At 35.0% G+C, this 23,971-nt stretch overlaps 4 protein-coding genes across 5 annotated transcripts; all 4 read right to left on the bottom strand.

Annotated features, from left to right (window-relative positions):
• Window positions 1-1,561: 1,561 nt before the first annotated feature.
• LOC103843260 lies at window positions 1,562-8,708 on the bottom strand. The gene is made up of 7 exons (XM_009119960.3): window positions 4,814-8,708; window positions 4,564-4,650; window positions 4,265-4,474; window positions 3,229-3,393; window positions 3,010-3,063; window positions 2,775-2,921; window positions 1,562-2,093 (listed from the first exon to the last, which is right to left on the bottom strand). The coding sequence occupies exons 1-7, from the start codon at window positions 5,174-5,176 to the stop codon at window positions 1,716-1,718; spliced, it is 1,404 nt and encodes a 467-aa protein (XP_009118208.1). The 5' UTR covers window positions 5,177-8,708; the 3' UTR covers window positions 1,562-1,715.
• A 305-nt stretch (window positions 8,709-9,013) lies between these two features.
• LOC103843262 (alpha-glucan water dikinase 1, chloroplastic) lies at window positions 9,014-18,196 on the bottom strand. Its single transcript, XM_009119961.3, has 33 exons — window positions 17,956-18,196; window positions 17,331-17,616; window positions 16,969-17,010; window positions 16,786-16,886; window positions 16,616-16,694; window positions 16,426-16,517; window positions 16,181-16,334; window positions 15,383-15,781; window positions 15,171-15,278; window positions 14,968-15,063; window positions 14,736-14,876; window positions 14,559-14,647; window positions 14,105-14,239; window positions 13,792-13,954; window positions 13,617-13,706; window positions 13,346-13,531; window positions 13,149-13,211; window positions 13,008-13,070; window positions 12,862-12,921; window positions 12,607-12,759; window positions 12,418-12,501; window positions 12,020-12,196; window positions 11,822-11,928; window positions 11,520-11,733; window positions 11,329-11,432; window positions 11,129-11,261; window positions 10,872-10,997; window positions 10,459-10,569; window positions 10,133-10,231; window positions 9,895-10,068; window positions 9,727-9,819; window positions 9,518-9,633; window positions 9,014-9,418 (listed from the first exon to the last, which is right to left on the bottom strand). The coding sequence occupies exons 2-33, from the start codon at window positions 17,571-17,573 to the stop codon at window positions 9,214-9,216; spliced, it is 4,200 nt and encodes a 1,399-aa protein (XP_009118209.3). The 5' UTR covers window positions 17,574-17,616; window positions 17,956-18,196; the 3' UTR covers window positions 9,014-9,213.
• A 382-nt stretch (window positions 18,197-18,578) lies between these two features.
• LOC103843263 lies at window positions 18,579-19,432 on the bottom strand. The gene has a single exon (XM_009119962.3). The coding sequence runs from the start codon at window positions 19,358-19,360 to the stop codon at window positions 18,854-18,856; it is 507 nt and encodes a 168-aa protein (XP_009118210.1). The 5' UTR covers window positions 19,361-19,432; the 3' UTR covers window positions 18,579-18,853.
• A 636-nt stretch (window positions 19,433-20,068) lies between these two features.
• Window positions 20,069-23,537, bottom strand: LOC103843264 (F-box protein At1g10780). 2 transcript variants are annotated; one of them, XM_033280023.1, is made up of 5 exons: window positions 23,418-23,537; window positions 22,089-23,281; window positions 20,981-21,727; window positions 20,624-20,901; window positions 20,069-20,546 (listed from the first exon to the last, which is right to left on the bottom strand). In XM_033280023.1, the coding sequence occupies exons 2-5, from the start codon at window positions 22,117-22,119 to the stop codon at window positions 20,310-20,312; spliced, it is 1,293 nt and encodes a 430-aa protein (XP_033135914.1). In that variant the 5' UTR covers window positions 22,120-23,281; window positions 23,418-23,537; the 3' UTR covers window positions 20,069-20,309. The 2 variants fall into 2 exon arrangements, with proteins under 2 accessions (XP_033135914.1, XP_009118211.1); XM_009119963.3 differs by having other exon boundaries at window positions 22,089-23,529.
• Between the last annotated feature and the right edge of the window lie 434 nt (window positions 23,538-23,971).

Consider the following 23,971-nt stretch of genomic DNA (forward strand, 5'->3'; position numbering starts at 1 on the left):
AACGAATTTTAAACAATATCTTTACAGAATTTTATATATAATTAATAATGAATTTTATTTTAATAGTATAAAGTTTATATGTTATATGTTACATTAAATAATTAATTATAAAATAATATAATAGAATTATAAAAAATAATATTATTCTTATATATATTGTGTTGGTATCTGAAAACAATATTTTATTATAAAAGTTAAAAGTTAAGATAAAAAAACAATTGATAATTAAATATTAGTCAAGCAAAAAATTATATAAAGATATCTTCTAAATTATTTCTAAGATATGAGTGTTTTAAAAAAAATTAACACAATAGTAAGTATATATTTTGATAAAAAAAAATATTTGACATATATAAATACTTTGATGTTTGATTTAACTATTTAAACCATAAATAATATATTATGTTGGTTTTAGATTAATAAAACATAAACTAATAAGTATTAATAAAAAATTTATGCCCGCATGTGCGGGCAAAACACCTAGTAATTACTTATTCATATATGCATCAATAACTAAAAACTATAATAATAAATTATTATTTAAGTTTGATTAGAAAATTCTTATGTACATTTTTAACATTATATTTATTATTAATAAATAAATCTTAGAAATCACTCAATATTTTATTTTTAATTACATAAAATTAAGAATATTATTTGATTAATATTTAGTTATGTGCTTTATGTTTCTGATTTATAATTTTTGGATAACTACACAATATATGTAAGAATTATCCTTTTATTTTTAAATATATATAAAAAAATTGGATTATTTTATTATTATTAATTTAATTACCTATCTAATCAAATAAATGTAAATTCATTTTTTTGGTTAATTATATATTTTATTCATTAAAGATAATAAACGATATTAACTACTATAATTTTTAATGTGAGAACTTTGTGGCAAAAATCACTTCGCACATAATATTATAGATAATGAACAAAAATTTTAATTCGACAACAATAAGTAATTTCTATGGGATGGATTGAAGCAATAAAGGTCAAAATGAAGCTTTATTGAAAACACTACTTTATCGCTACAAGATTTGATCTATTAACTTTCAAACCATTCAGTTGAAGAGGACCTTCTTGGACGAACCGGTTGCTCTAGAAAATTGCTTAGATGCAATAGAAGCATTGAAGAAAGAAATCAAGTTCGATGAAAATGTTGATTTCTTTCTTTTTCGGGTGCTTTTGAGAAATTTGGAGACTTGTGGAAGGTTTTTTGTTGTCCATGGATGGTCTATATAGAAGCTGCAGAATAGGATGGTTGGTTTCAAAGATGACTCCTCAAGGATTTCTGAGACATACTCTATTAAAAAAATTGGGGTTGTTGATAATGGTTGAGTATGCTTAATGTGAAATGAGTCCTTAGACGCTTTGTTTTCTGATATTAAAAGTTTTCAATTTTTGTTTAGTCCATGAGATCTGTGCTCTTATAGGATTTTATTTAATCGTGGTTGTTAATCCTGTAATTTTTGTGTTTATGTTTCTATTGGTGCAAAAAAAAAAAGAATCTTATTTTTAGTATGCAAGTGTGACTTTAAAAGCTCCACTATGCCTTGGAACACAACAATGAACCATAATCACAATTATAGATGATGAAAACAACATTTACCTATAACCATATAGATATCACCTAAAACACCATGAATTTTCTCTTTTTTTCTCAATAAATTTAAATCCCTAAATTTCTAATTACATTTATATTCTTAAGGACATTTAGGATTTTTGCCAGGTCCGCCATAATAAAAATAATTACCCCAAGCCTTATTAGATCCACCTTGAATATCATAACAATTTGGATGGTCTGCGAGTACTCGAAGGTTTGGAGAAGGGACCAAATTGTTATCCCAATCAACTACTTGGATGTTTCTGAAATAAGAAGCTTTTGTGAACCCGTCCTCAGCAAAATGTCCACTCCCCATCTGTGTAGAAGTGTGGGCCCCAAATGGGCTTGAATTTACAACTTCACCACCGTATTGGACCATGCTCGCATGCTCCCTCAGGTGTGTAAACAAGAAAGATGGCCAATACCCAACTAGAATACCCGACCCGAACTCCAGCCACCAGTTTCCATGCTTCGGATCCTGAACATTAATTTTAGTTTTAACAATTAAACACGTATAAATCCTCTGTTTTCAAAATTCACTTAATCTATTTTGCATGAAAACCTGAAAAGACATATCTAAATGCTTAAATCAGGATGCATTAGCTATTGCTGAATAATAGTATTTAATTATTAACTCTGAATATTAAATAATATTTATAGTCAATTTTTTATCAAATATTATCACTTTACATGAATAATGCACCCCACATTGAAGAATAAAATGTTTAATCTGCGTGTAGTCCTCTAAAAAACTAATATGAAAAATGTATACCTTTAATTATGATCCATGTGAGGCTAGGAAAAAAAAATAGTACTATAGTTTTTGTAACTCATGAGCCACGCTCATAGCATTGCTTTGAGAGTTGGTATGTTGAACTATTTGGGGACAAATGTATCAAAGAACTGAAAAGGAATAACTTGGAAGAAAAGTAAAGAGTGTCTGTAATAAGTGGTATGATACTCAAGTATACTTCCCTTTTTCTAAAGAAAATAATAAAAAGAGAAAGGAAAGAGCATCTTCTTATTAAAGGCAAGCAATAGATTGATTTTTTCTGCACCCTAAATTTTCAAAGGTTGAATGAATATTGTAGTAAAAGCAGTAGTGTGGTTATAAGAGAATATATTTATATGTAGACTATATTATATATTCGAATTGTACCTTCCAAATTAGGAGAGTAATATCGAACTGTCCACCCTTGAATGAAGATGAGGGAGAGATTGCAGCTCCAATAGCAATTTGACTATTGGTTTGGACAAAACCGGAACACAATAGATTGTAGCAGCCTGTTGCTTGATATGCATCGTTCTATCTCCAAAAACATAAGAGCATATTAGTTATAGACTTAAAACTTATACAATACAAAGGCACACTTGCTTGGCGTTGTATTACTTACAGTCCAGTAAGTAAAGAATCTTGGGTAATTATCTCCATAGAGCTCCGGACTCACCTAATGGCAGATAAATTTTGCATAATTAGTAATTGATACCACCTAATGCATAACTGTTGTATAAAAAGTATATAACAATTGGTAAATTTTAAATTTAACCTATTGGTCTACTATATTAGTGAAAGTTTAAGCAGCAAGAAAACATATAAAAACAAGAAAAATCACCTGCCAGCCAGCTTCAATGGTGTTGAGATCATTACCGAAAGAACCAGAGATAATCCAAATCTGAGATAAGCTAAACTCGTATTGGTTCTGGACCTGTGGAGCCCATACATTTATGCTTGCTTTTGCTCCAAAGTATTTCTCTCCACTCACGTATCCTACCGCGTGCTATAACCAAACCAAGTAATTAATTACCACTAATCAACAATTATTACATGGTGTTGCTAATTTCTTTTCAATGCTAATACTTTTTTTTTTTTGTAAAAGGGTTTTCATAATGCTAATACTTGTTCTGCGTATTAAGTAGATAAGATAAGAGTATTATTTTTCCTGGCTATGCAGCTTATGTCATGAAAATAAAATGGATATAGTAGAAACGTGGCAGAGCTTTAATTTCGTGAGAGTTTGTGTTTTCCAAATCTAGAAACTAAGGATTTATTTTATACTAAGGGACGCTATATTTAATGATATTATTTTGAAAAGGTATTTTACTGACAGAATGTAGAAGAAGATAAATCATTAATCAAAAGGAGGTTTATTTGGTAGTGTAACACTTTTTGTTTGAACACCTTGGTAGTGTAACACAATACTCTCTTTTTTGGTTGTTTTCTACCGACAAGCTTGTCTATCTTTTCCTTTTCTACAATTCTCAAAAGATGAATTTTTGAAGAATAAACAAAAGAATGAAATTGAAAACACTTGCCAATTTCTTTGACCACTTCGTCTTCTCATCTAAAGATAGTAAACATTTAAATTCCATCGATTTATAATTTGGAAATGTTAGATTTTGAATTTTGAATTTATTTTCTCTTTAGACTTTGCTAATAATTATAGCTGATGGACCAAAGATCTATCGAAGTTTAACTTATTAGAGAAAAAAATATAAAGATATATATGCTTATGCTTGTGTCATTTGTATTTTCAAACTAAATCCACAGTGACTAAAGAAAGTTCTTTAAGTTTCTTTTTGTTAATGATGTTAATGTTTAAAAAAGACCAAAAACCAAAGAGAAAATAAAAAAAGAAGAGAAAATCTTACTTCATGGCCATTGCTGCTGGTGTCTCTTCTGAAATGTCTGAGTTTCTTGCCAAAGGCAGAAACAGAGTTTGCTCTGAGAATGTCTTCTTGTTTTGTTCTTCTGATAGGGACTGTTCCTTCAGGACATGTTTCTCCTTCCATTCTCCATAACTGGAAGCTCTTTGGTCTCAATCCTCTGCTATTATGCCCACTTGGCCTCTCAGGGGGATCCTTCAATAATTAATCTCACATATTAATTAGTTTATCATTAACGATCTAATAACTGTGTGTAATTAAGATTAAGCATATGTAATTTTTACCAGTGGCTTCTGTCCTCTTAATCTGGGATGATCAAATGCTGGTTGCTGATGTGATAAAACACAGTCTATGATGTCACCATCAGGGCTCTGCAACAATAAGGGGACCATGAAACAGAGAGCAGAAACAGAGTGGGTTCTTGAAACAGAGTAAAGAGAGTGTTTTTAACTTCTAAAGCAGAGCAAAAAAACAGAGTAAAGAGAGTGTTTTTAATTTCTAAAGAAGAGCAAAAAAGAAGATTATCTCACTTACATGAATTGTCTTGACGGAAGGTTTATTGATCTTCCTGAGATGTTGATTAATGGCTTTGAGCTTGTTAAGCTCCTCGAGTGGCCGGAGAGTTTGGTTTCTCGGCGAGAGATACTCTGTTTCCGTCGACAAGACAGAGGAAGAAGAAGAAGACAAGATAAAAAGAGAGAGGAAGAGAAAGTTGGAGAAACAAGGACGAAAGAAAATGATCATATCTAAGAAGAAGCTTCTTCTTCTTCCTCGTCTTCTTTCTCTTGTTTCTTCTGAGAACAACTCTGTTTCTGTTTGTCTCATTGTATTGCATCGGTCGAAACGACGGCATTTAATGCCGTTTCTGGGTTTCCTCAACACGAACTCTCCTCCCATCAAAAACCCCAAAACGTTTTCTTGATATAAAAGAATTGAGAGAGTGCACGAAAGAAGACAAAAACAAATGAATTTTATAATCTTCTCAAGCTCTCACCATTTCCAAAGCTATTTGAAGATAAATTTCTTCATTTCAAACTCAAATAAAGGATCAAGAACACTCTCATTGTCTTCTTGGGGGGTCTTATGTGGTTGCTCAAAAAAAAGGGGTCTTATGTCAATAAATAAAGAGTTAGAGAGAGAAAGTGAGGGGAGAGAGAAAGTGAAGGGTTTTATGGAATTGTGGTGTCTCAAAGTAATAGTCTAAATGTTTATATGTGTTGGAGATGTAAATACTTTGGGTAGTGATGAAATCATTCATGCCTTTGTTTTCTTTATTCTCCAAGAATATTAAGGAACCAATAAAAATGACAAAATCATAATAGCCCACTGACGTAATAAAGTGACGAGATAAAGTGACTAAAACAAAATCTAACTACGATGCCTTTTTTTTGCTCATGGCTGAATAAAACGAGTACGCACACTCCTCCTTAAAATCAACTAGAATCAGCTTGCTACAAATACTGTTTAGCCGACACTGAGGATACAATTTTTTTTGTCTGAATGTCTCATGCGTTGATTAATGAGAGAGAGCTTTCGAATAATAATGTTTTTTCAGTACAATTCTATTTATTTTATATATGTGATTCAGTCTATCTTAAAAGCTTTTTCTTTTCTACCCTTAAGATATGTTAAGATGTCAATTTCATGACAGGTAATAAGTGTAAAGATGGACCGTACTCTAATATTAGACCTTGAACCTTATAAGTTTCGATCTTAGGATGGTGCTCTTTTGTATGTGTCTCCATTGTATTCTTAAAAATATAATTAAAAGAAAATACATTATCACTCTACAAAAATATACAATATAATATGTTATTATGTTAATAGTCTCAACACTGAAAATGAAAATATACATCTAAGTAAATAAGTAAAATCAAATAAATATATTAGTTTCAAAAAAAAAAATCAAATAAATATAATATAAGTTGGTCAAAAGAGAAAACTGTTGGGGAGACTGGAGAGGAAGTGTTCCCAAGCAGCAATACAAAGCCTGAAACGTTGTATGTTTTATAATATGTAGCCAAAAATAAAGGGAAGTCTTGCGTTTGCTATGTTCCTTATGATAATGACAGTCAAAATTATGTATTCTTCTTCTTGTTTTACTTTCTGTTAGTTAGTGTTCTCTTTTTATTCTAAGAAAACATTTTTCTTAACTTTATAGAGACAAATAGAGGAAGTTACAATTATAAATATTATTTTATTGTTGCTTCTTGAAGTTATCTTTTTCAATTTTCTCTTTTCCCTATATGTTCCTTCTGTCAGCTACCATCTCCTCATACTATTAGTATATATTTCGAGGACAATAAACTTAATTTTTTTGGTGTGACAATAAACTTAATTTATAAGTTATTAACCATTTTACTAAAATGATGCTATGGATAATATGAAATTAAGTGACTTAGTTGCAAATCATTAATTTATATGTGGAAGAACTCATATAATTTATTTTTATAATAAGTTGCAAATCATTAAAAAGACGTCTTTCAATAAAAAAGTTATTTGACGTCTTGTTATTGAAAATGACTATTTAGTCAATATGTCATATTTAGAATATAAGACGTGAGCTTAATTAAGTTCAAAAATTCTCAACCAAAGTTTAAAAAACTATAAATATAATCTTCTAATGAAAGCTACATTTTTGAGTATTTTTATTTTCCAACAAAATACATCATAAGAAAGTTAATCTGTACTACTTCATACTCCCTCCGTCTCTTTTATATGTCGTTATAGAAACTTTCATACAGATTAATGCACCAAATGCAATTCCTTTCTTATCCTTCATTAATTGATTATTTTGGATACTAAATCACGTGAAATGGAATAAATATAGGGTAACTATAGTCTTTTATCACTATAATTTACATTGTTTTTTGAAAAACAACAAGTATATTGAAACATTTTTTTCTTTCCAAAACGTCTTTTAAAACAGAACGGAGGAAGTATCAAATAAATATGAGAATTTTTAATGCTTTTTAGTCTAAACTCTTTCCAAACTATTATTTCTGCTAGCATTAATGAATCGATTTCTTAGTTAAACGACATAACAAAAAGCATTTAGAAATTGGAATACTCGATTTCAAGTTTGACAAAAGAATTTGTTGGTTAGCGTAATTAATGGCATTGTTGTAGCAATTTAAGCAAGGATACGTTGCTCAGTACATTTGAAGTCACGTAACCTAGTTTATTGTAATTAGTAACCGTTGTAGAAACAAAGTTAAACAGCATCAACATATTCTATACAATAAAACAGTTATTAGTTGGCACGCGCGGCTGGGTATTAGCAATGCATGCTCGAGTGCGTATGTTGGGGACCCATCCATGCATGCCACCCTTAATATATTCCCAATTTCTCACCAATTATCATTACTTATTTCTCAGTTTGTAACTAATTTATTGTTATATATAATAAAATAATAAGAATACGTACGTACGGTGGTATACTAATATAGTAATATGTAGTATAATATTATACGTACATAGTTATGTGCTTCATATTTCTGTAGTACTTTTTGTCCATTTGATAATTAATCTTAATTGATGTCTAGCATTGATGGAAATAATTACTACCCGCAATTAATGGGTGTAGTACATAAATTTACTCAACGAACAATACACATGCAAGATATTCTCGAAGGGAAGAAATTAGAAGACATGCATGATGTTCAAATCATGGACATGATAATAAGATTCGATATAGCATGGCAAACATAACTTTGATACTTTTTTTTTTTTGACAAATCATAACTTTGATACTTGTTTCGCATAAACCTTAAGAACTGTTATACGGAATCTACTACACGCTATATAACTTGATGAGATTTATACTCCTAAACTATATTATTAGATATAAAATCTGTTAAATGTACCAAGTTACAGATTGAAGATTCTTCCACAGTTCCACTATTAGAGTGGGTTCTTAAAATATGAAGAAAGAAAGCTTAAACTTGTTAGTTAAGCATTGAATACGATAATTTACTAATCCTTCATTTTGTTTTGCGTAAAATTCAAAACCAACTCATTAGTCATTAGTTAGCCTAGCAAGATCATTATACCTCATACTAGTACTTATCGTGAATACCATAATTTTCATTGATTGACAGTTCCTATCTTAACCAAGATTTTATTTGTTGAAAACATGAATTCAATATCTCTGTGTGTGTGTGTGTGTGTGATTCTTACGCAAGCGGATGACATTATTGCAATACTTGGGATCATTGGTCAAACCGGTAATGTGATCTCTACATATTATTGTGGTTTCTATTTAAGTGCACACATTTGGATTTCTGTGCTTTAACTGTGGATATACATTTCTAATATGTAATAACTGAACTACTGAGAATGAGATGGTGGTTGGGTTCAGAGAAACCCACTCGTGAGATTCCAATACAAAGACATTAAATTAGTAGAAACCAAAAATAAAAGTAGAAATAGAGAAGAAAACAGAAAAGTCAAAGAGGCCGGTGGTTATCATTTGGCAGCTAACTTAACTTAGAAACAGAAAAAATAGTGTAACTTCAATTCCATCTTATTTCGTGGACGTTGCCAAATAATGTAATCTTAATGATAAAAATAAAGTTTTTTTGTTGTTAGTTTGACCCTAGAGACTACAGTCTATAACTTGCTTAAGTTAATTAGAATTGTAATGACACCTTTGAGTCACTAAACCATAAAAGCAAACTTCACGTAGTCTCTTGCTCGACCACTGAAACGGCAAGCAGTTTCAGTTACTCTGAAGAAACCACGAGAAAGCTGAATAAGCTTAGTTCAACTCCAATATATGTTACATTTTAATGGTAATGCGATGTGATGTTATTTTGTACTACACATTTTGATCTATATGCTTATGCTTTATACTCTTTGCTTATAGAGCAAATAAGAAGTTCGCTTGACAAAGAACGTGATCGTATACACTGTGAAGTGGTCGGAGTATTTGATCACACTTGTGGTCGTGTCTGGACGACATAGAGCTTCCCGTCTCTAATCACCCCTTCAATGTCTTGTGCAGTTCCATACAGCTTCTCAATGGCATCTCCTGCGCGTGCAATGTCTGAGAGGATCTTTTTCTGGAAGCTCTCGTCCGTGATCAGAGGATCTGTTGTGTAATCGAGCACAACTTTGTCTTCCTCATCCATTGGTACACTGCCAAACAAAAAGGAGAACGTTTCATTGTTCCGCAAGTGTTGTTGAAATGATGTAATCAAGAAAGTGACAATAGGTTTTGAGTTTTGTTTATGTTACCTGTCGTAGAGACCTGCACCTGCATAACCTTCGAGATCCTCTCCGTTAGAATCAGACCTGAAGATGATTGAACGTCTTATGAACAGCCCAATCGGTTTGCTTGGGTAACCTAACACCTGAACAATAAATAGCCCAATCGGTTTTGATAACATCCTATTTAAAGTTTTTAAACATTAAAAAAAACACACTAGGGGGTTAGCTTTTAGTACCAGTGGCGAATCGAGGTTGTTTTTCTTGGTGATGAAACTCAGAGACCGACCAGGATAGGCTCCTACAAGAGTTTCACCTAGGCCTTTGACAACCTGAAACCAAAAATAGAAGGAAAAAGTCAGGTAAAGTTGAAAGATTCATTGGTTCACACATGGTAGATAATTTACCTCGGCGTAAATCTCTGATGAGTCTCCAGAAGAAGGGTTGGTTGTGTGAATGACGAAGGCATAGTCTGCATTGATGACTTCTTGGACCAAAACAGCCATGCAGAGATAGTCGTGATCCAGTTTTACTTTCTTCGTGCTGAAGTACGCTCTCTCGTTCCATTTTGAAGCCCAAACCTGAGGTTTTATAGCCATTTAGTGAGATTTGACATAGTCAAGTTAAGCAGCAATGAGATTTGACCTTTTTAATGGCTGCCCAAGCTTGTTCCCATCTCTGTTCACCTTCATCACCCGGCCATGGCATGTCGGATTTTTTCATAGTGCTTTTCAGTTCTTCAACCTAGGCACCGCAACCATTGCAAAGGCACCCTTCTATTAGGAAAACCTCTACATTTTACCCCTTCCAGATATATGCACTTCGATTTAAAATTAGAAGGTTCAAGTTTGATCAATGGTATCAAGAAAATAACATCCAAACTCAAGCAATGTAAACGCATCAATGAAGGGGCCAAATAATTGATGATTGTGTCACAAGGTTCTCACGTTAAAAAAAGTAATATAACATACCAGTTCTGCTGGTGCAACTAGTCCCAACACTGTCTTACGGATTTCTCCGAGAGCATCTTGGTCTCCCTCATCAAGACTTTTCTTCAATACTTGCAATTTCTCGTTCACCGCCTGCCACATCCAGAGGGAGACTGAGTGAGTGGGAATTGAGTTTGGGTGAAGGTAATCATGAAAAAATCAAAGTCTTAAGATGTATTGGTTTAGACAGGAACTACTTCATGATGGTCATTAGTCATGCACACTAAGGCACCTTGGTAGATAAATCCTAAGAAACCTTGGAACTAACTCTACTCTTAATATCTCCAGATGAAGACCACCAGTAAAGAACAGCTAAACTAAGTGACCAAAAATCAGCTAATTGTCTTCATATTTTGTTAAACCCGAACACTAGTTAAGAGAGTATGCTATCGTACCTGATTCGCCTTTTCGGAGAGAACCTTCTCAAAAACACCAAAAGGCAACGCCACTGAAGTTGGGATACCAACCCAAGAAGGAACTTTCCCTTTCAGATATCCAATATTTCTTGATTTGGCACCAACCTAGATAAAGATAATGGGGTTGTATTACTCAGACCCGTGAAGTCAATTATAAAAACATGAGTAAATGTAAGTATTATGCTGTATGATCTTACTATACAAAAATAAAAAAAAATGCGAAAAGCTACACTAACCAAGTCATTTGTGAACTCCTCAGACGATATAGCATATCTACCCACAAACTGCTTCTTGACCAAAGAAATGCTTGGAGGGGCTTCTTCTAAGTTGTCCGAACTTAGATTCGAAAGTTCACTATCGTTTACCTCTCTGAGTAAGACGAAACAATAAGTAAGAACACAGTTTTATCCCCAAACAAACAAACAAGTATAATCACCTATAGACCACATCTGCAGAGGTTGGTTTTAGGCTCAACAATTTTCCATCCATTGCTTGGAGATCAGCTAAGATACCAGAATCAAAACATGTCGCAAAGCAGATCTGCCAGTGAAACCCAGACAAAGCTGAATGAACAGACCACGAGCATCAACAACCGTTTGGCATCATGGTGACAGTTTATATTATTACCTTTCCATTTCTTGCTCGAACAGAAACATGAGATAGTACATCCGGCATATCAGGTGTAAGTACTGCAACAGCACCATCAGGAATTTCCTCCTCTCCTCTCACTCTGTTTGCAACTATAATCGTAGGTCTGTCGTAGGTTTTATTCTGTACAGTGAGTAATTCATCCACAACAATGACATATCCAACGACCTCTACTGGACTTATAACCTGCCAACTGATCAAGAGAAAGCGAAACAAAACATTATATGCAACTTGCTACAGAATCATATTAACTAGTTAAGATAATTATTTGTCCATCTAACCTTCCCAAGTTGGCAGTCTGCCTAAGAACTGGGTCAAGTCGGTTAACCAGTGAAGACAATGCTGCAGCAGATCCAGCTCGAATGATCTCTTCAGTGAATATGCTAATCTGGTAAAAGTGGTTATCTCATGTTTCAGGGAAATATAAAAATAATGGATGAAAAAAAAAGATGGTTTCAGATATAGGAAGAGTAGCTTACAGCCCACTGTTCGACTCCAAGACAAGATCCAAGATACTCTGCCGATGGTTGCAAAATCTCAAGGTACCTCTCAGCTTTGCTTTGAAGTGCCAGTCGACTTCTGTCAAGAACAGATTTTGCATACAGAGCCCAATGATCTTTTTTGCTCCTGAACATGCTGAGGGCAAATTGCCATCCCTGAAAAACCAGTAGAACATAATCATGTATCTTGTCTAAGCTCTTCACATTTTAGACCATGAGGTTTAGCCACAAGAGGGATCTTAATTCTGTATAAAACATGGATATACTAGTGGAAATGGTAAATTAGACTAGTTAAGGAAGCCAAAAATGCTAGATCTTGGTGAAACCAGTCAATGGATAATGTTCTATAGCATTTGGCAGAGTCACTGAATGTTCACCTTCAAGCAGTAGATAAGATCCTCATTGTCATCTGACGAAAGGGCAAGATTTTCAAGAACGAGGCTGATGAAGTACATAATTTTCTGCAATATAAAGCACAATATAAGAAAAAGAGACTATCTCTAATGAAACTATTGACCGATGATGTTCAGAAAGAATTTATCATAAAGAGTAATTAATCCATTAACCTCAGGTCCAGCATCATTCAGTTGTTCATATCCTCTTTCAATAGCTGTTCTGACAGTAGAATCGAGAGCCAGGTCCAAGAACAATAGATCCTTGAGGCGGTCATGAGATTTCAGCAGAAGTGGCCTTAGCTCTTGACGAGCTTCGAGCAGACCCTACATCAATATTCCTTCTCATGGTAAATATACGATGCGTTCCAAAGAGGTCAAATCAATAGTAAAAATGATATCGAACTAGTAGATAGAAAAGTATAACACCTCAAGAAGTGGCTCAACATTCTTTTCTTCAACATGTTCTAGGACGAAACGAAGCAAGTCCTGTTGAGGGAAGTGCCAACACAATGTAAGTTGTACTGATTTGACAGGTGAATAAAATTCTTGAAATAAGATGGGAGGAAAGGTACTGGATATCCTGAAGGCAATCCTGATATAGGATTTATCTGCACCCCGACCATGAAACCTCTGGCCTGAAAGTCAACAAAAACGATCAGTTACCAATTCCAAGAAGAATCATTGACTGTAACTTTTTAGTACAATGGTATTACATCATCTTGGTAGCCCATGCAATTTTGTATTGCCGACTCAAGGTCTGCCCCCGAATGAACAGCCTAAGAAAAGTAAAGAAGACCACAAATTACATGATATCCCTCAGTAAAAACAAGAAGAGGAAATCAGACCGAGCTTGCAGAAGAAAGGTGAAGCTAGATTCGTGAAAAAAGCGGCTAACAGAAGGGGAATCAACCTTTAAAGTCCTCATGTAGTGTCCAAGATCACGGAGGAGACCATCCTTTTGTTCACTACTAAAACCTGGTTCAGAACGTATGGCACGATCATAACTTAAGAGTCGCTCTTTGGTTATGCCATTGTCATTCAAAGTCTTCCAGTAAACACTCATGTCAAAGTCACTTTTGATATAATCCATCAAAGCCTAAGCGAGAAAAGTGTCGAGAGAAAGATTTAAGACTGGAAACAGAATCATGAACCATTATATTATTAGGTGAAAGTTCAAATACCTGACAAATGATAACATCATCTGGACTAGTGTTGTTATGCAACTTCTGATGCCATTGCTCCATCATTCCACCCTTGCAGTTATTTTTGCTCTGCAAGCAAGAAATTCACTCAATCCTATAACTAACAAAAGTATCTCATTCATGTTTCAAATAAATAGAGAATATAAAGACCAACCTGGATAACTAGAATTTCGTCTCGGATTCGTTGCCCAACATCTCCTTCACCGCCTCGACCAACAGTAGACATTATCATCCGCAAGAGTTCTCTGTACTCTGGATAACTTGCATAAACGTTCTGTAGACCGCCAGTCAGCCTATCCTGCGCTTGGCTTATCTCCCTGCAGTAAAGTAGTGAGTTGTGTAAGTTAATGAACGACGCTGTAAGCGAATGCATCATTTCCATATGTCAGAACAAGTTAGAAGACTCCCATAAGATATTATAATTTTCCCCCTGCGGCAGAATAAGAATCACACTATTTGAACTGTACCTTGGCTTAACATTATAGCTTTTGTTCCACACAAGCTGTCTTGTAGCCATAAACCTCATCCAAACTAGTATCCCTGCAAATCCCAGCTGACCAGCATTTTTTGCCTCGTCCACAAGATCTGCTGCAATGTTGAATCTACAAATACAAAAAGTAATATTTACCCCGTCATTAAAGTCAGTGCTTTCCGGAAGTTGCAAATCACTTCATGCACAAAAGAACTTATGACTGAGGGTATAAATTTAGTAATTGTGGAACTTGGACCAGTCACTGTATTAGCGATCATTGTATATGGACCATCGACTGTAAGTTGTATGACCCAAGAAAACTAACGAAACAGCTAAAGTTGGGTCACCGGCTTGGAAGGGACTTAAAGCAGAAAAATATTTAACAAAAGGAATGCCAGTTAAGCTTCTTCAAGTCTAAAACACGAAAATAAGAATTAGGAAAAACTGACCGATGCATGAAAGACTTCTGGGCCTCGCTTTCCAGATCTGCGATTTTATCCAGTAAATTCTTGGCTGTACCTTTTCCATCACCATGATCCTGTCAAATGAACAATCAAAATTTAAGTATCTAGGAGAGAGTAGACCCAACTGAAAGAGTTTTAAGAAGACCAAGAAGGAAGAGACACCTTCTGAACATGTTTTTCTTCTTTAGCAAAGTCCACATAAAAGTCACTGTCATGATTTTTAATCCACCTTTCACCAACATTGAGTACAAATGGCATGCCCTTGTAACTGTCGCCTTCTATTTCCAACTCAAAAGTTTGTACCTACAGTTTTGGTTAACATGAGGCGTTTATATACAATCTCTAGATCCAAATGCTATTCTGCTTATAGTTCAATAGATTCCGCTAGTCATACCGGACTAGGAAGATCTGTTGAAGAAATAGTCAGTTGTGTATCAACAGCGCCACGTACTGGCAAAGAGTTTGGTGGCAGTATATCTGAAGGTGGGTCCTGCAGTGTCAAAGACCCATAAACTCAGACCAAAAAGAGGTCAAAACAAATATGCGATCAATGTGAAAAGTATGCTCTTGTTTGAGAAATTTAAAAATTAAACTTACCAACCACTCTCCACCATTTTGAGACAAAGCCCAGTGAAGGGTTATTGGCTCTTTGAAATCAGTTGCCAGATGAATTTTCGTCTTTCCGGAAAGTTTACTGACAAGAACCTAAATAGAGCGAACAGTGACTTGCCATTAGAATATACTTGTCGGATGTTTATCTAAACCAAATAGAAACAAAAAAGAGAGTAAGATTGATACTATCAACTGACCAAAATCGTGCTGCCTTCAAGCTTGAATGTTTTCTTGCTAAAGACTGGAGTGGTTTCTTGTTCCTCCTTTGCTATGGCGTATAACTCGAGAGTTGTTAAGGCCCGTGGTTCAGTTGAGGATATGGATTTTGGGTCGACAAAATCAGCAACGTGCTTACATATAAGCTTATTCAGGTCCCTTGCTTTGCGCTGGATCTTCTCAGTGCTAAAATGTTGTTTTTGCTTCGGTTGCTTGGAAACTTTTTTCTGCGACTCCTGTTCACTGGATGAAGTCCCCTTAGATTTTGGAGAGTCACTGGTGTTGTTATCTTTCTTCAACAGCTTTGCTCGGAGATCTTCCACTGAGGCACCTCTCATCATTTCCTCCCGTAGCTCCGTACGGGCGACTTCATACTCCTCCTATTGACAAGAGAATAAAAACTCTGTTTAACTATAACACAAAGGATATACACACAATGTAGAGTACTTGGTAGAAAAGCAACTAGATTTATACAGGTTTACCAGATAAAGCAACAAAATATATTTTATGGCATCAGCCAAGCTTATTCAAGTGCTATTTTCGTAATATAATCCAAGCAAAGTTTTTTTTTTTTTGCCACTGTGATCCAAGAACCACCAGTGACAAACAACTTTAACCCATCATGGCATCATTCATTTGCTGATCAGTCAGATATAAAACACTTAATATCTAACTGAAAAATTGTGGAACTTTTTACAGGTAATGAACTCAAAGAATTTAAAATGATATCAAAGAAAAATATCGTTAAGAGATATGCTTGTATAGGTACAACGGCTTACCTTCTCTTTCTCAGGGCTGTAGTTTTGTTTACCATTACGCTCCCATCTAAGATATGCTTGGATCTGTACAAGATCCTCAGGGACAGAAACATTGTGATCCACATTCCTTTCCGTGGGTAAGTTTATATGAAAATTTTGACCATTGCTTTTGTACCTGCATATGTTAAGATTATGAGAAACGACACTAAAATTAAGTAGCTAGCTGTTCTACTTTAAATAGTAAGAAGAAGAGAAAACAAGCTCACCATTTGTTCCGACTTTCGTCAAATATAAGAAACTCGATAGCGTGTATGGCGTTATCATCTATCTCTAGTTTAAGGTAAGAGTTGCCACCTGACTGTGAGTGAGAACCCAAAGCACCATTTGAAAATCTTAAGTCACACTGGAAAACATACCATCACAAGTAGTATGGCGAGGAATGAATTTAAAACTCACTTTCACAAATGGAGTTCTAAGCGCCCTGTTCTTGTAGTTTATAGTTCTATCCGGACAGCGAGAAGGTAGAACCCATTTCCTGACACGGAAAATAAGAAAGAAAGTTAACAAAACAATGTGTCATAGTAAGCTTAAAGAAACATATTAACATCATTTGAGAAAGAACATACTCATTGTTGTCACGTATTGCACCCCAGTGTAGAAGCAATGAGTCACTTGTATGAGCTATCTGGATATTCACTTCTCTTACAGTTGCAGAAGTGACTTCAACCTATTGAATTACATGCACCGCAGAAATATTATGGATTTGAAACCAACAAAATAATATCCATTGTTTGTAAGGATAGACTTACCAGTAAGTCAATGTTTCCGTCAAGATTAAATTTCTCCACCGTCTGTAAGAAAGATGAAACTTTTCAGAACATATCAATAAAATAACCATCTTATGCATTCGTTTGTGAGAGCAATGCAAAAGCGCTCCACATTTCATGAACATTTAGCATCTGTTTTTGCAATTACTACCTTAGTTTAAAAAAAAGGGAGAAAACAAAGTTTTTTTTCTTTTCCACACAGAAGTGCATATCATTCAGGTCCATGACTAGTTTTTGGAGAAAAAACACCTACCATGGATTGAGTAGTTTGCAAACAAATATCACACTCCAAACAATGTCAATGTTGGTTAGAGCGATCTCCATAAGAAATGAAAAGAATGTACCTGAGAAGCGGGGTCCATGGCAAGCACAGCTCGTGTCACAAACGAAACAGGTCTTCCTGTCTCAGTGATCAGCCTCCGTCCTGTCTTTTGAAGACCTTTCCCGTATAACTGAGTACCCAGACTTGACTTGCCAATCTTCCCCACAGCAGGAACGCAAGACGAGTTGAGCTTGTTACGATGTTCAAAACTCACAGGACGAGTGAAACCCCGGTTAAGTAAGTGATGAACCACGGAGTTACTCATGCTTTCTTTCTTTTAGTCACAATTGAATCAAAGCTTGGCGGATCTGATAAGTAAAGTATTGGTTAAATAAAACAAAAAAGGATCAAGCTTTGCACAGATGGATGAAATAAACAAACAAATTATACTAAGAAAAGAATAACACTTTTTCTTCTTTTAAATATTTTTTTTTTCTTTTTTCAACTTTTTAGACAGTAGCAGTTACTTCATCAGCTAATGGGAACAAGTTCGATATACATATAACTATAAGAGAAGAATTATACACAAAAGAGAGCGTATTTTCAGTTTTATATTCTAAAAACAGAAACCATGAAATCGAAACGGGAGCACCTATAAAACTAGCAGAATCCAAACGATATTGAATGTAAATTCAAAAACAATTCACCTGTTGAGCAAACACGAAGCGAAGAAATCTGAAAAACTCAGGATTTGGATGATCCTTGAGGTGAGTGAGTGAGGTTTCTCTCGCTCGTCGCCCTTCTTCACTCACTCCACACACTCACGTGTAATCGAAGTAAGACGAGGGGGTCACTTTATCCTCCGATTACGCCACGTGTCTCTTCGTGATTCGAGCCTGTGGGAGGGACGGTAGAGAGTGAGAGAGAGCCCAAGTCTCGTGTGTGAATCTTCTTGGGCCCCGTTGATGGTCGGTATCTATGGGCCCTACTTTGTGATATTTTCTTATTTTTTAATAGAGAATCTCTTATCAACGTTAATATTTTTTATTTTAATTCTATTTTTCTGTTTGTCTATTTGTTTGATATTTTCTTTCTCTTTGTACTTTTTCTTCTTTGGTCGACATGTTTTTTTTTTGCTTCTACCATTCACAAACCACGAATCACAGAAGATATTTTAAGCTTTCACTATCCATCTATATGCTTTGTAGTAGAGTCCAAAAGCCCACTTGTTCAGTCATGTACTTTTTCGTTTTGTATTTCTTCACATTGTCAAAAAGATACATGCTAAATACTAAGTATATGATCTTTGCACCAAATCGACAAGTATAAAAGGTTGAAATTTTTTAAATTACCATAAGAAAAAGAATTCTAACAGCAATTAATTTACAAAAAAAAATCAAATATAAATTAATAACACCCAGTGGCGTTTACATGACAAATGATGATCCAGTAAATATCTCCCCTCAAAACAAAAGTTGCAACATAAGAAAAAACATTTTCAATCATTTAAGCTTTTTTTCCTTCCTCCTTATTCATGTAGACGAAATTAATTAGTTTTTTGTTTGTTTTGAGAAAAATTAAATTAAATGGTTATTTTGTAATCGATCATCTAACCAATGTAGACAACGTCAAGCAGTTGCTGCTAATTTTTCTCAGGTCAACTGCTACATTCTGAACCGTATTAACTTGGTTCGCGTCAATGAACCCTTCCACACATACTCCGTAATCAGACACAGCCGCTGTCAAAAACGTGTTCATCGCCATCACATCGCGTTTCCTTATACTCTTCCTCGCGTTCGCAAGATTATAAACCGCATCGCTAAACACCGCGTAACACGTAGCGATCGCTTGGTTACCATCTTTGTACCTAGCCGCATCAGCTAAAGCCAGTTTTGTCTTGGCTTCCAAAGCCTGGATGGTTTTGTGCGTGGCGCGTCTTGGGTTGGTGATACGTTTAATCATAGGTTGGCATAGAGATGGATACGCGGTGTGAGAACATAAGCTCATCATACGTGATGCTTCTGTGACTTGGCTGGAGACTAGGAAGGTCAATACGGCGACGGATACCGCGACAGCCGCGAAACGCAGCTGGAAGATGTCACGGCCCGCCATTTTAACTTTGTGTGTTTAAAATATGTTTTAGTTTAACTGAGAATAAATTAGCTTGGTGTAGTTTTTGAATTAGGACTCTTGTTGTTTATATAGATAAGCCTTTTGGTCTTGAATTCTTGGTAATACGTTTTTTGCGTTTATTCCTGTTTTTGTTTGGTAATGTATGAAAATGTTAAATATAATCTGAGGTTTATCTTGTTTTTAGGGAATTATTATTTTCTTCTTAATCCTAGACCAACTAAATCGTATGCAAGTTTAGGGTCTTTTGTCATAAATAAATACATTTTTCTAAATTTTTAAAAATTTATATATTTTTTTAAGTTTAGAATTGGCTGCTTTTAAAACAAATTCTATTAAGAAATGTGTCCATAATTGCCATAAACTCAACAAAAGTAAAGCTGATTTAACCAATAGTGCAACTATTTGGAATGAGAGTGGCAGCCATCAATTTAATCTGAAGCTTTAAATAGATGTTTTTAGATTATTATGATAATTATCTTTTATGAGATTCAACTAAAGTTTTTATATGAAATTTTTTACCAGTACATATGCATAATAGATGTGTTGTTTATTTTGAATCTTTACATGTGAATCATTTTTTACTTTCGTTTCCTATTTTTCTTGTTTATAACTTTTGGCATATATAATTTAACAATACAATCCAGCTTTAAAAAAAAATAGTGCAACAAGTGCCTCTATCAGAACAAGAAAACAACTTAAAATAAAACTAAAAGAAACGAGTCCATAAGGATTTGTATTTAAAGACAAACAACAAGTAAAAGTACCGAACCTTTGTCGGAATCAGAGTCACAAGTTCACAAGTCACAACAATGAATCAGAGAAACAAAAAGTTACTCAAGAGTTCAAAACTAGAAATGCTCAGCTAACAGAATGAGAAAAACAGAAATCAATGGCCGAAAATGAATTAATTATCAGCCAGAAGAATATTTCATTCAATGTGAACAAGATGTTTATTCATGTGGTGGAACTTGCAGATATCATCGCAGAAATCATCTGCACTGCTGTGGTTGCTCTTCATCCTAAGAACCCTTATCACCATTCGTTTCAAACCTTTTGCATATCGCACAAGTGATTCAAGTGTGTTCATCTTCTGTTCTGCGTTCAATGGAGATCTCACTGTGATTACAACTTCCTCCAAACACTGTATTGCAAAGCCTGTCTCAAGCTGCAAAGAGAATCAAAATCTTACATTATTAGTAAAAACTTTTGATTTATAGAGAAGGTTTCTGATGAAGTTTTTACCTTCTTTAGGCTGTTTTTCTGGCAAAGTGCAGCGAACATTGCTCCGTGGATATCGAACTTCTGAAGCTTGGGATGGTTCTTGAAGAACTCAACAAAATCAATCTCAGGGAAGGGTTGAAGAGCCTCGTTGCCTGTGAATTCAACCTTCATAAAGAGATGCTTCACGTCTCTCGCTTGCTCCAGAATCGTGGTTAGTGCATCCCAACACCATTGCACGCCTCGAACTGACAAGGCCTCAAGGGATGAAAGGTTTCGGAATTGTACCATGTAAACTCTCCCTGTAAACAACGAACAACACAAAGTAAGACTATGGCAACTGGAACCAAACTAGTTAAACTCAAGACAAGATCTGTTTACCAGAAACATTGGCGATAGATAGGTTCTTTAAGAAACTGGTTTCAGGGACACTGATCCAGCTACATCCCTGTACATCAAGAGACACTATCCTCGGAGCTGTGAGGGAAAGCAACGAGTTCCCTTGTCCGTAAAAATCCAGCTTACAATGCTCCAAATACGGCAGGCTGATCGATATAGATTTAACTCCTTCACACGCTAGTAGAAGCAAGCTACTCAGATTCGGGCAAGCACGCAAGGCACTACCCAACGCATTATCATCCATTCTAGCTCCCACAATCTCAAGACAACGAAGGTTAGGGAACAAATCCCACTTAGGAGGACTCATCATCAAAACACCCCAAAGCTTCAAAGTCTCCAAACCCTTAACCACGCCAATACAATCAAGCTTCAAGGGTCCCTCTACGATAGCCTCCTCGCTAGCGAGATTATCCATTCTCAGCTCCAACAGCCTGAGAGACTGGCACACGTGGGTCAGCCAAGACGCTAGGCCTTTGCTGGTGAAGGGGCTGTAGAGGACAAGCTCCTCGAGACGGTGGAAAGAAGAGATCATCTTGAGAACAATGGCGTCGGAAGCAGTAACGTCGGAGATGTTTTCGAACGAGTTTCTTGGGAACTTGATGCTCTTGACGGAGTCTGTGGACTCTTTCCATCGCTTGGAGACGCAGTTGCAGGAAGCCACGTCCTTGGCTTCGGTGAGGTTGGAGAGAATGTATTGAAGGATGGCGTCGGGGAGAGAGTCCATGTTGGCTGAGGCATTTCATCGAACAGTTGGTGGTCAGAATAATAAAATTAACTAATTTATATCCCCAAAAAATTGCAATAATTAAAAATGTATGAAGAACATTCAATAACTAATGAAGTTCACATTTTGAGATCTGAGAATTACTCTCAAGTTATCAGCTCGTAGTATTAATCTGAGATACCCCACACGTCATAGAGAATCAAGAAACTAACTTTATAACTGATAAATCCATTTGTGTTGGTGCCATTATGAAATTGAGCTAATGGGTGTGACGAATCTAACACAGTGGTGAACGTACACACGTAAGAGCGTAGATTCTAAGGAAGCAATGTAGATAGATTATGGGAGAAAGAGAGAGTTTCTTACGGTATGAGAATCTGAATCTGCTGCGTCGCATTTAGTGTTGTGTGGAAGAAAGAATTGAGAATCTTTCAACACGCAACGGGAGAAATCTGGATCTGTTTTTGGAGAGGGAGAGAGAGAGAGAGAGATGAGAGACTATTTGTAAAGAGGAGGGAGAAGGTGGCGCGTGAGGAAAGGAAGGGCGGAGTTTCAAATTTTGAAAAAAGACACAACACAGATCTCTTTCTCTTTTTAGTTTTCAAATACATTTCGCACCTTTATTACGTACTGTTTTATGTTTTTTTTTTTTTTCTCAAACGGGAAACGACAAAAAAATTATTTATACTACTAGGGTATCTCGGTTTGATAAAACCGGAATCCAATCTGAAACCAAACCGTATAAATTATTCTCAAAACCATCCAAATTTGAAATAAATAAATAAAATATCTAACCAACAAGGAAAAAAATATCATATTAAAGTGAGATACAGCTTGAGTTAACTGCACAAGGTTGGTTTGTTATAATTAAAATATGAAAAATATCTTTAGCAGTATTACATATTTTTAAATAACATTAATTTTTAAATGATTGAGTTTGAGTTTAGTGATTAATGTTTAGTATGTAAGGGATCCAAGTAAAACTAAAGTTTAAGAGTTAGAGTAATATTTTTAAATTAAATGCTATTTTAGGAATTTTATCATTAATAGCTATTTTTATAAACTTTAGAATAGTTTATTTTTTAGAGACTTGTGCACAAAATGTTCTAATTTTTCTTTTGATCGGTTTAACTCTTCTTTAAGCTTCTTAATTACTTTATTTTTTCTGCAAGAGTCTCTAATAATGTTCTGTTCTCTTTAGTATGTGCTTGAAACTGGCTATTGATTCTATCTTCATTTCAAATTGAGATACTAAGCTCTCAAATGCAGTCTCCACAACCCTCAAACCCCACCACAAGATCACTACTATGATGAAACCAAACCAGTAAGATTGAGATATGATGCAAGTTGAGAAAATCTCAAGTTGTTTTTGGGAATTATTACTTGAAAGAAAGTAAGATTGAGATATGATGCAAGTTATAATTGTCCAACCGAAAATAATAGATCTAAGTACTCATCTAAGTAAATGCAATGGCGGAAAAGAAGAAGTGCACTTCTGCACAGCTAGCACTCGCATGGGTTCACCACCAAGGAGATGATGTCTGTCCCATTCCAGGAACCTCCAAGATAAAAAAACCTTAATCAGAACATTGGAGCGTTGTCTGTGAAACTCACCGCCCAAGAGATGGCTGAGCTTGAAGCCATGGGACGTCCAGATATTGTGAAAGGAGAAAGATCAGCTACTTATATAGTTACCTACAAGAACTCTGAAACTCCACCCTTGTCTTCTTGGAAAACTGCATAAATCGGATGTAATAGTTTCCTCTGCCACCGTGGTAAGCTGTGTTATGAGCTACAAGCCATTATAGTCTCCAAGTTAGGAAAAAGTGTCAATTTCGACTCCAACAGTTTAAGTTGTGTCAAATACAACCAGAACAATTGATCAGTGCCAAATACGACCCCAACTCAATTATAATTCGGAAAAAATACCAAAACTTTTTAAAACGTACTTAAATCTACATTGACTCTAACAAAAGTTAGTCAATCGTTAATAAGATAAAACGACGTCGTTTTGATATACGAGGAAAAATACCAATTTCGACCCCAACACTCTCAGTCGTACCAAATAGGATCCGAACAGAAGGCATTGCCAAAACCAACCTCAACTTAATTATAATTTAAGAAAAATCACTTGAACTTCTTAAAACGTGCATAAATCTATATTGACTCTAACAGAAGTTAGTAAGCCGTTAACAAGATAAGATGACGTCGTTTTGATATATATATATATATATATATATATATATATT

Source organism: Brassica rapa, chromosome A09 (assembly GCF_000309985.2).
Source record: "Brassica rapa cultivar Chiifu-401-42 chromosome A09, CAAS_Brap_v3.01, whole genome shotgun sequence".
Classification (NCBI taxonomy): Eukaryota; Viridiplantae; Streptophyta; class Magnoliopsida; order Brassicales; family Brassicaceae; genus Brassica; species Brassica rapa.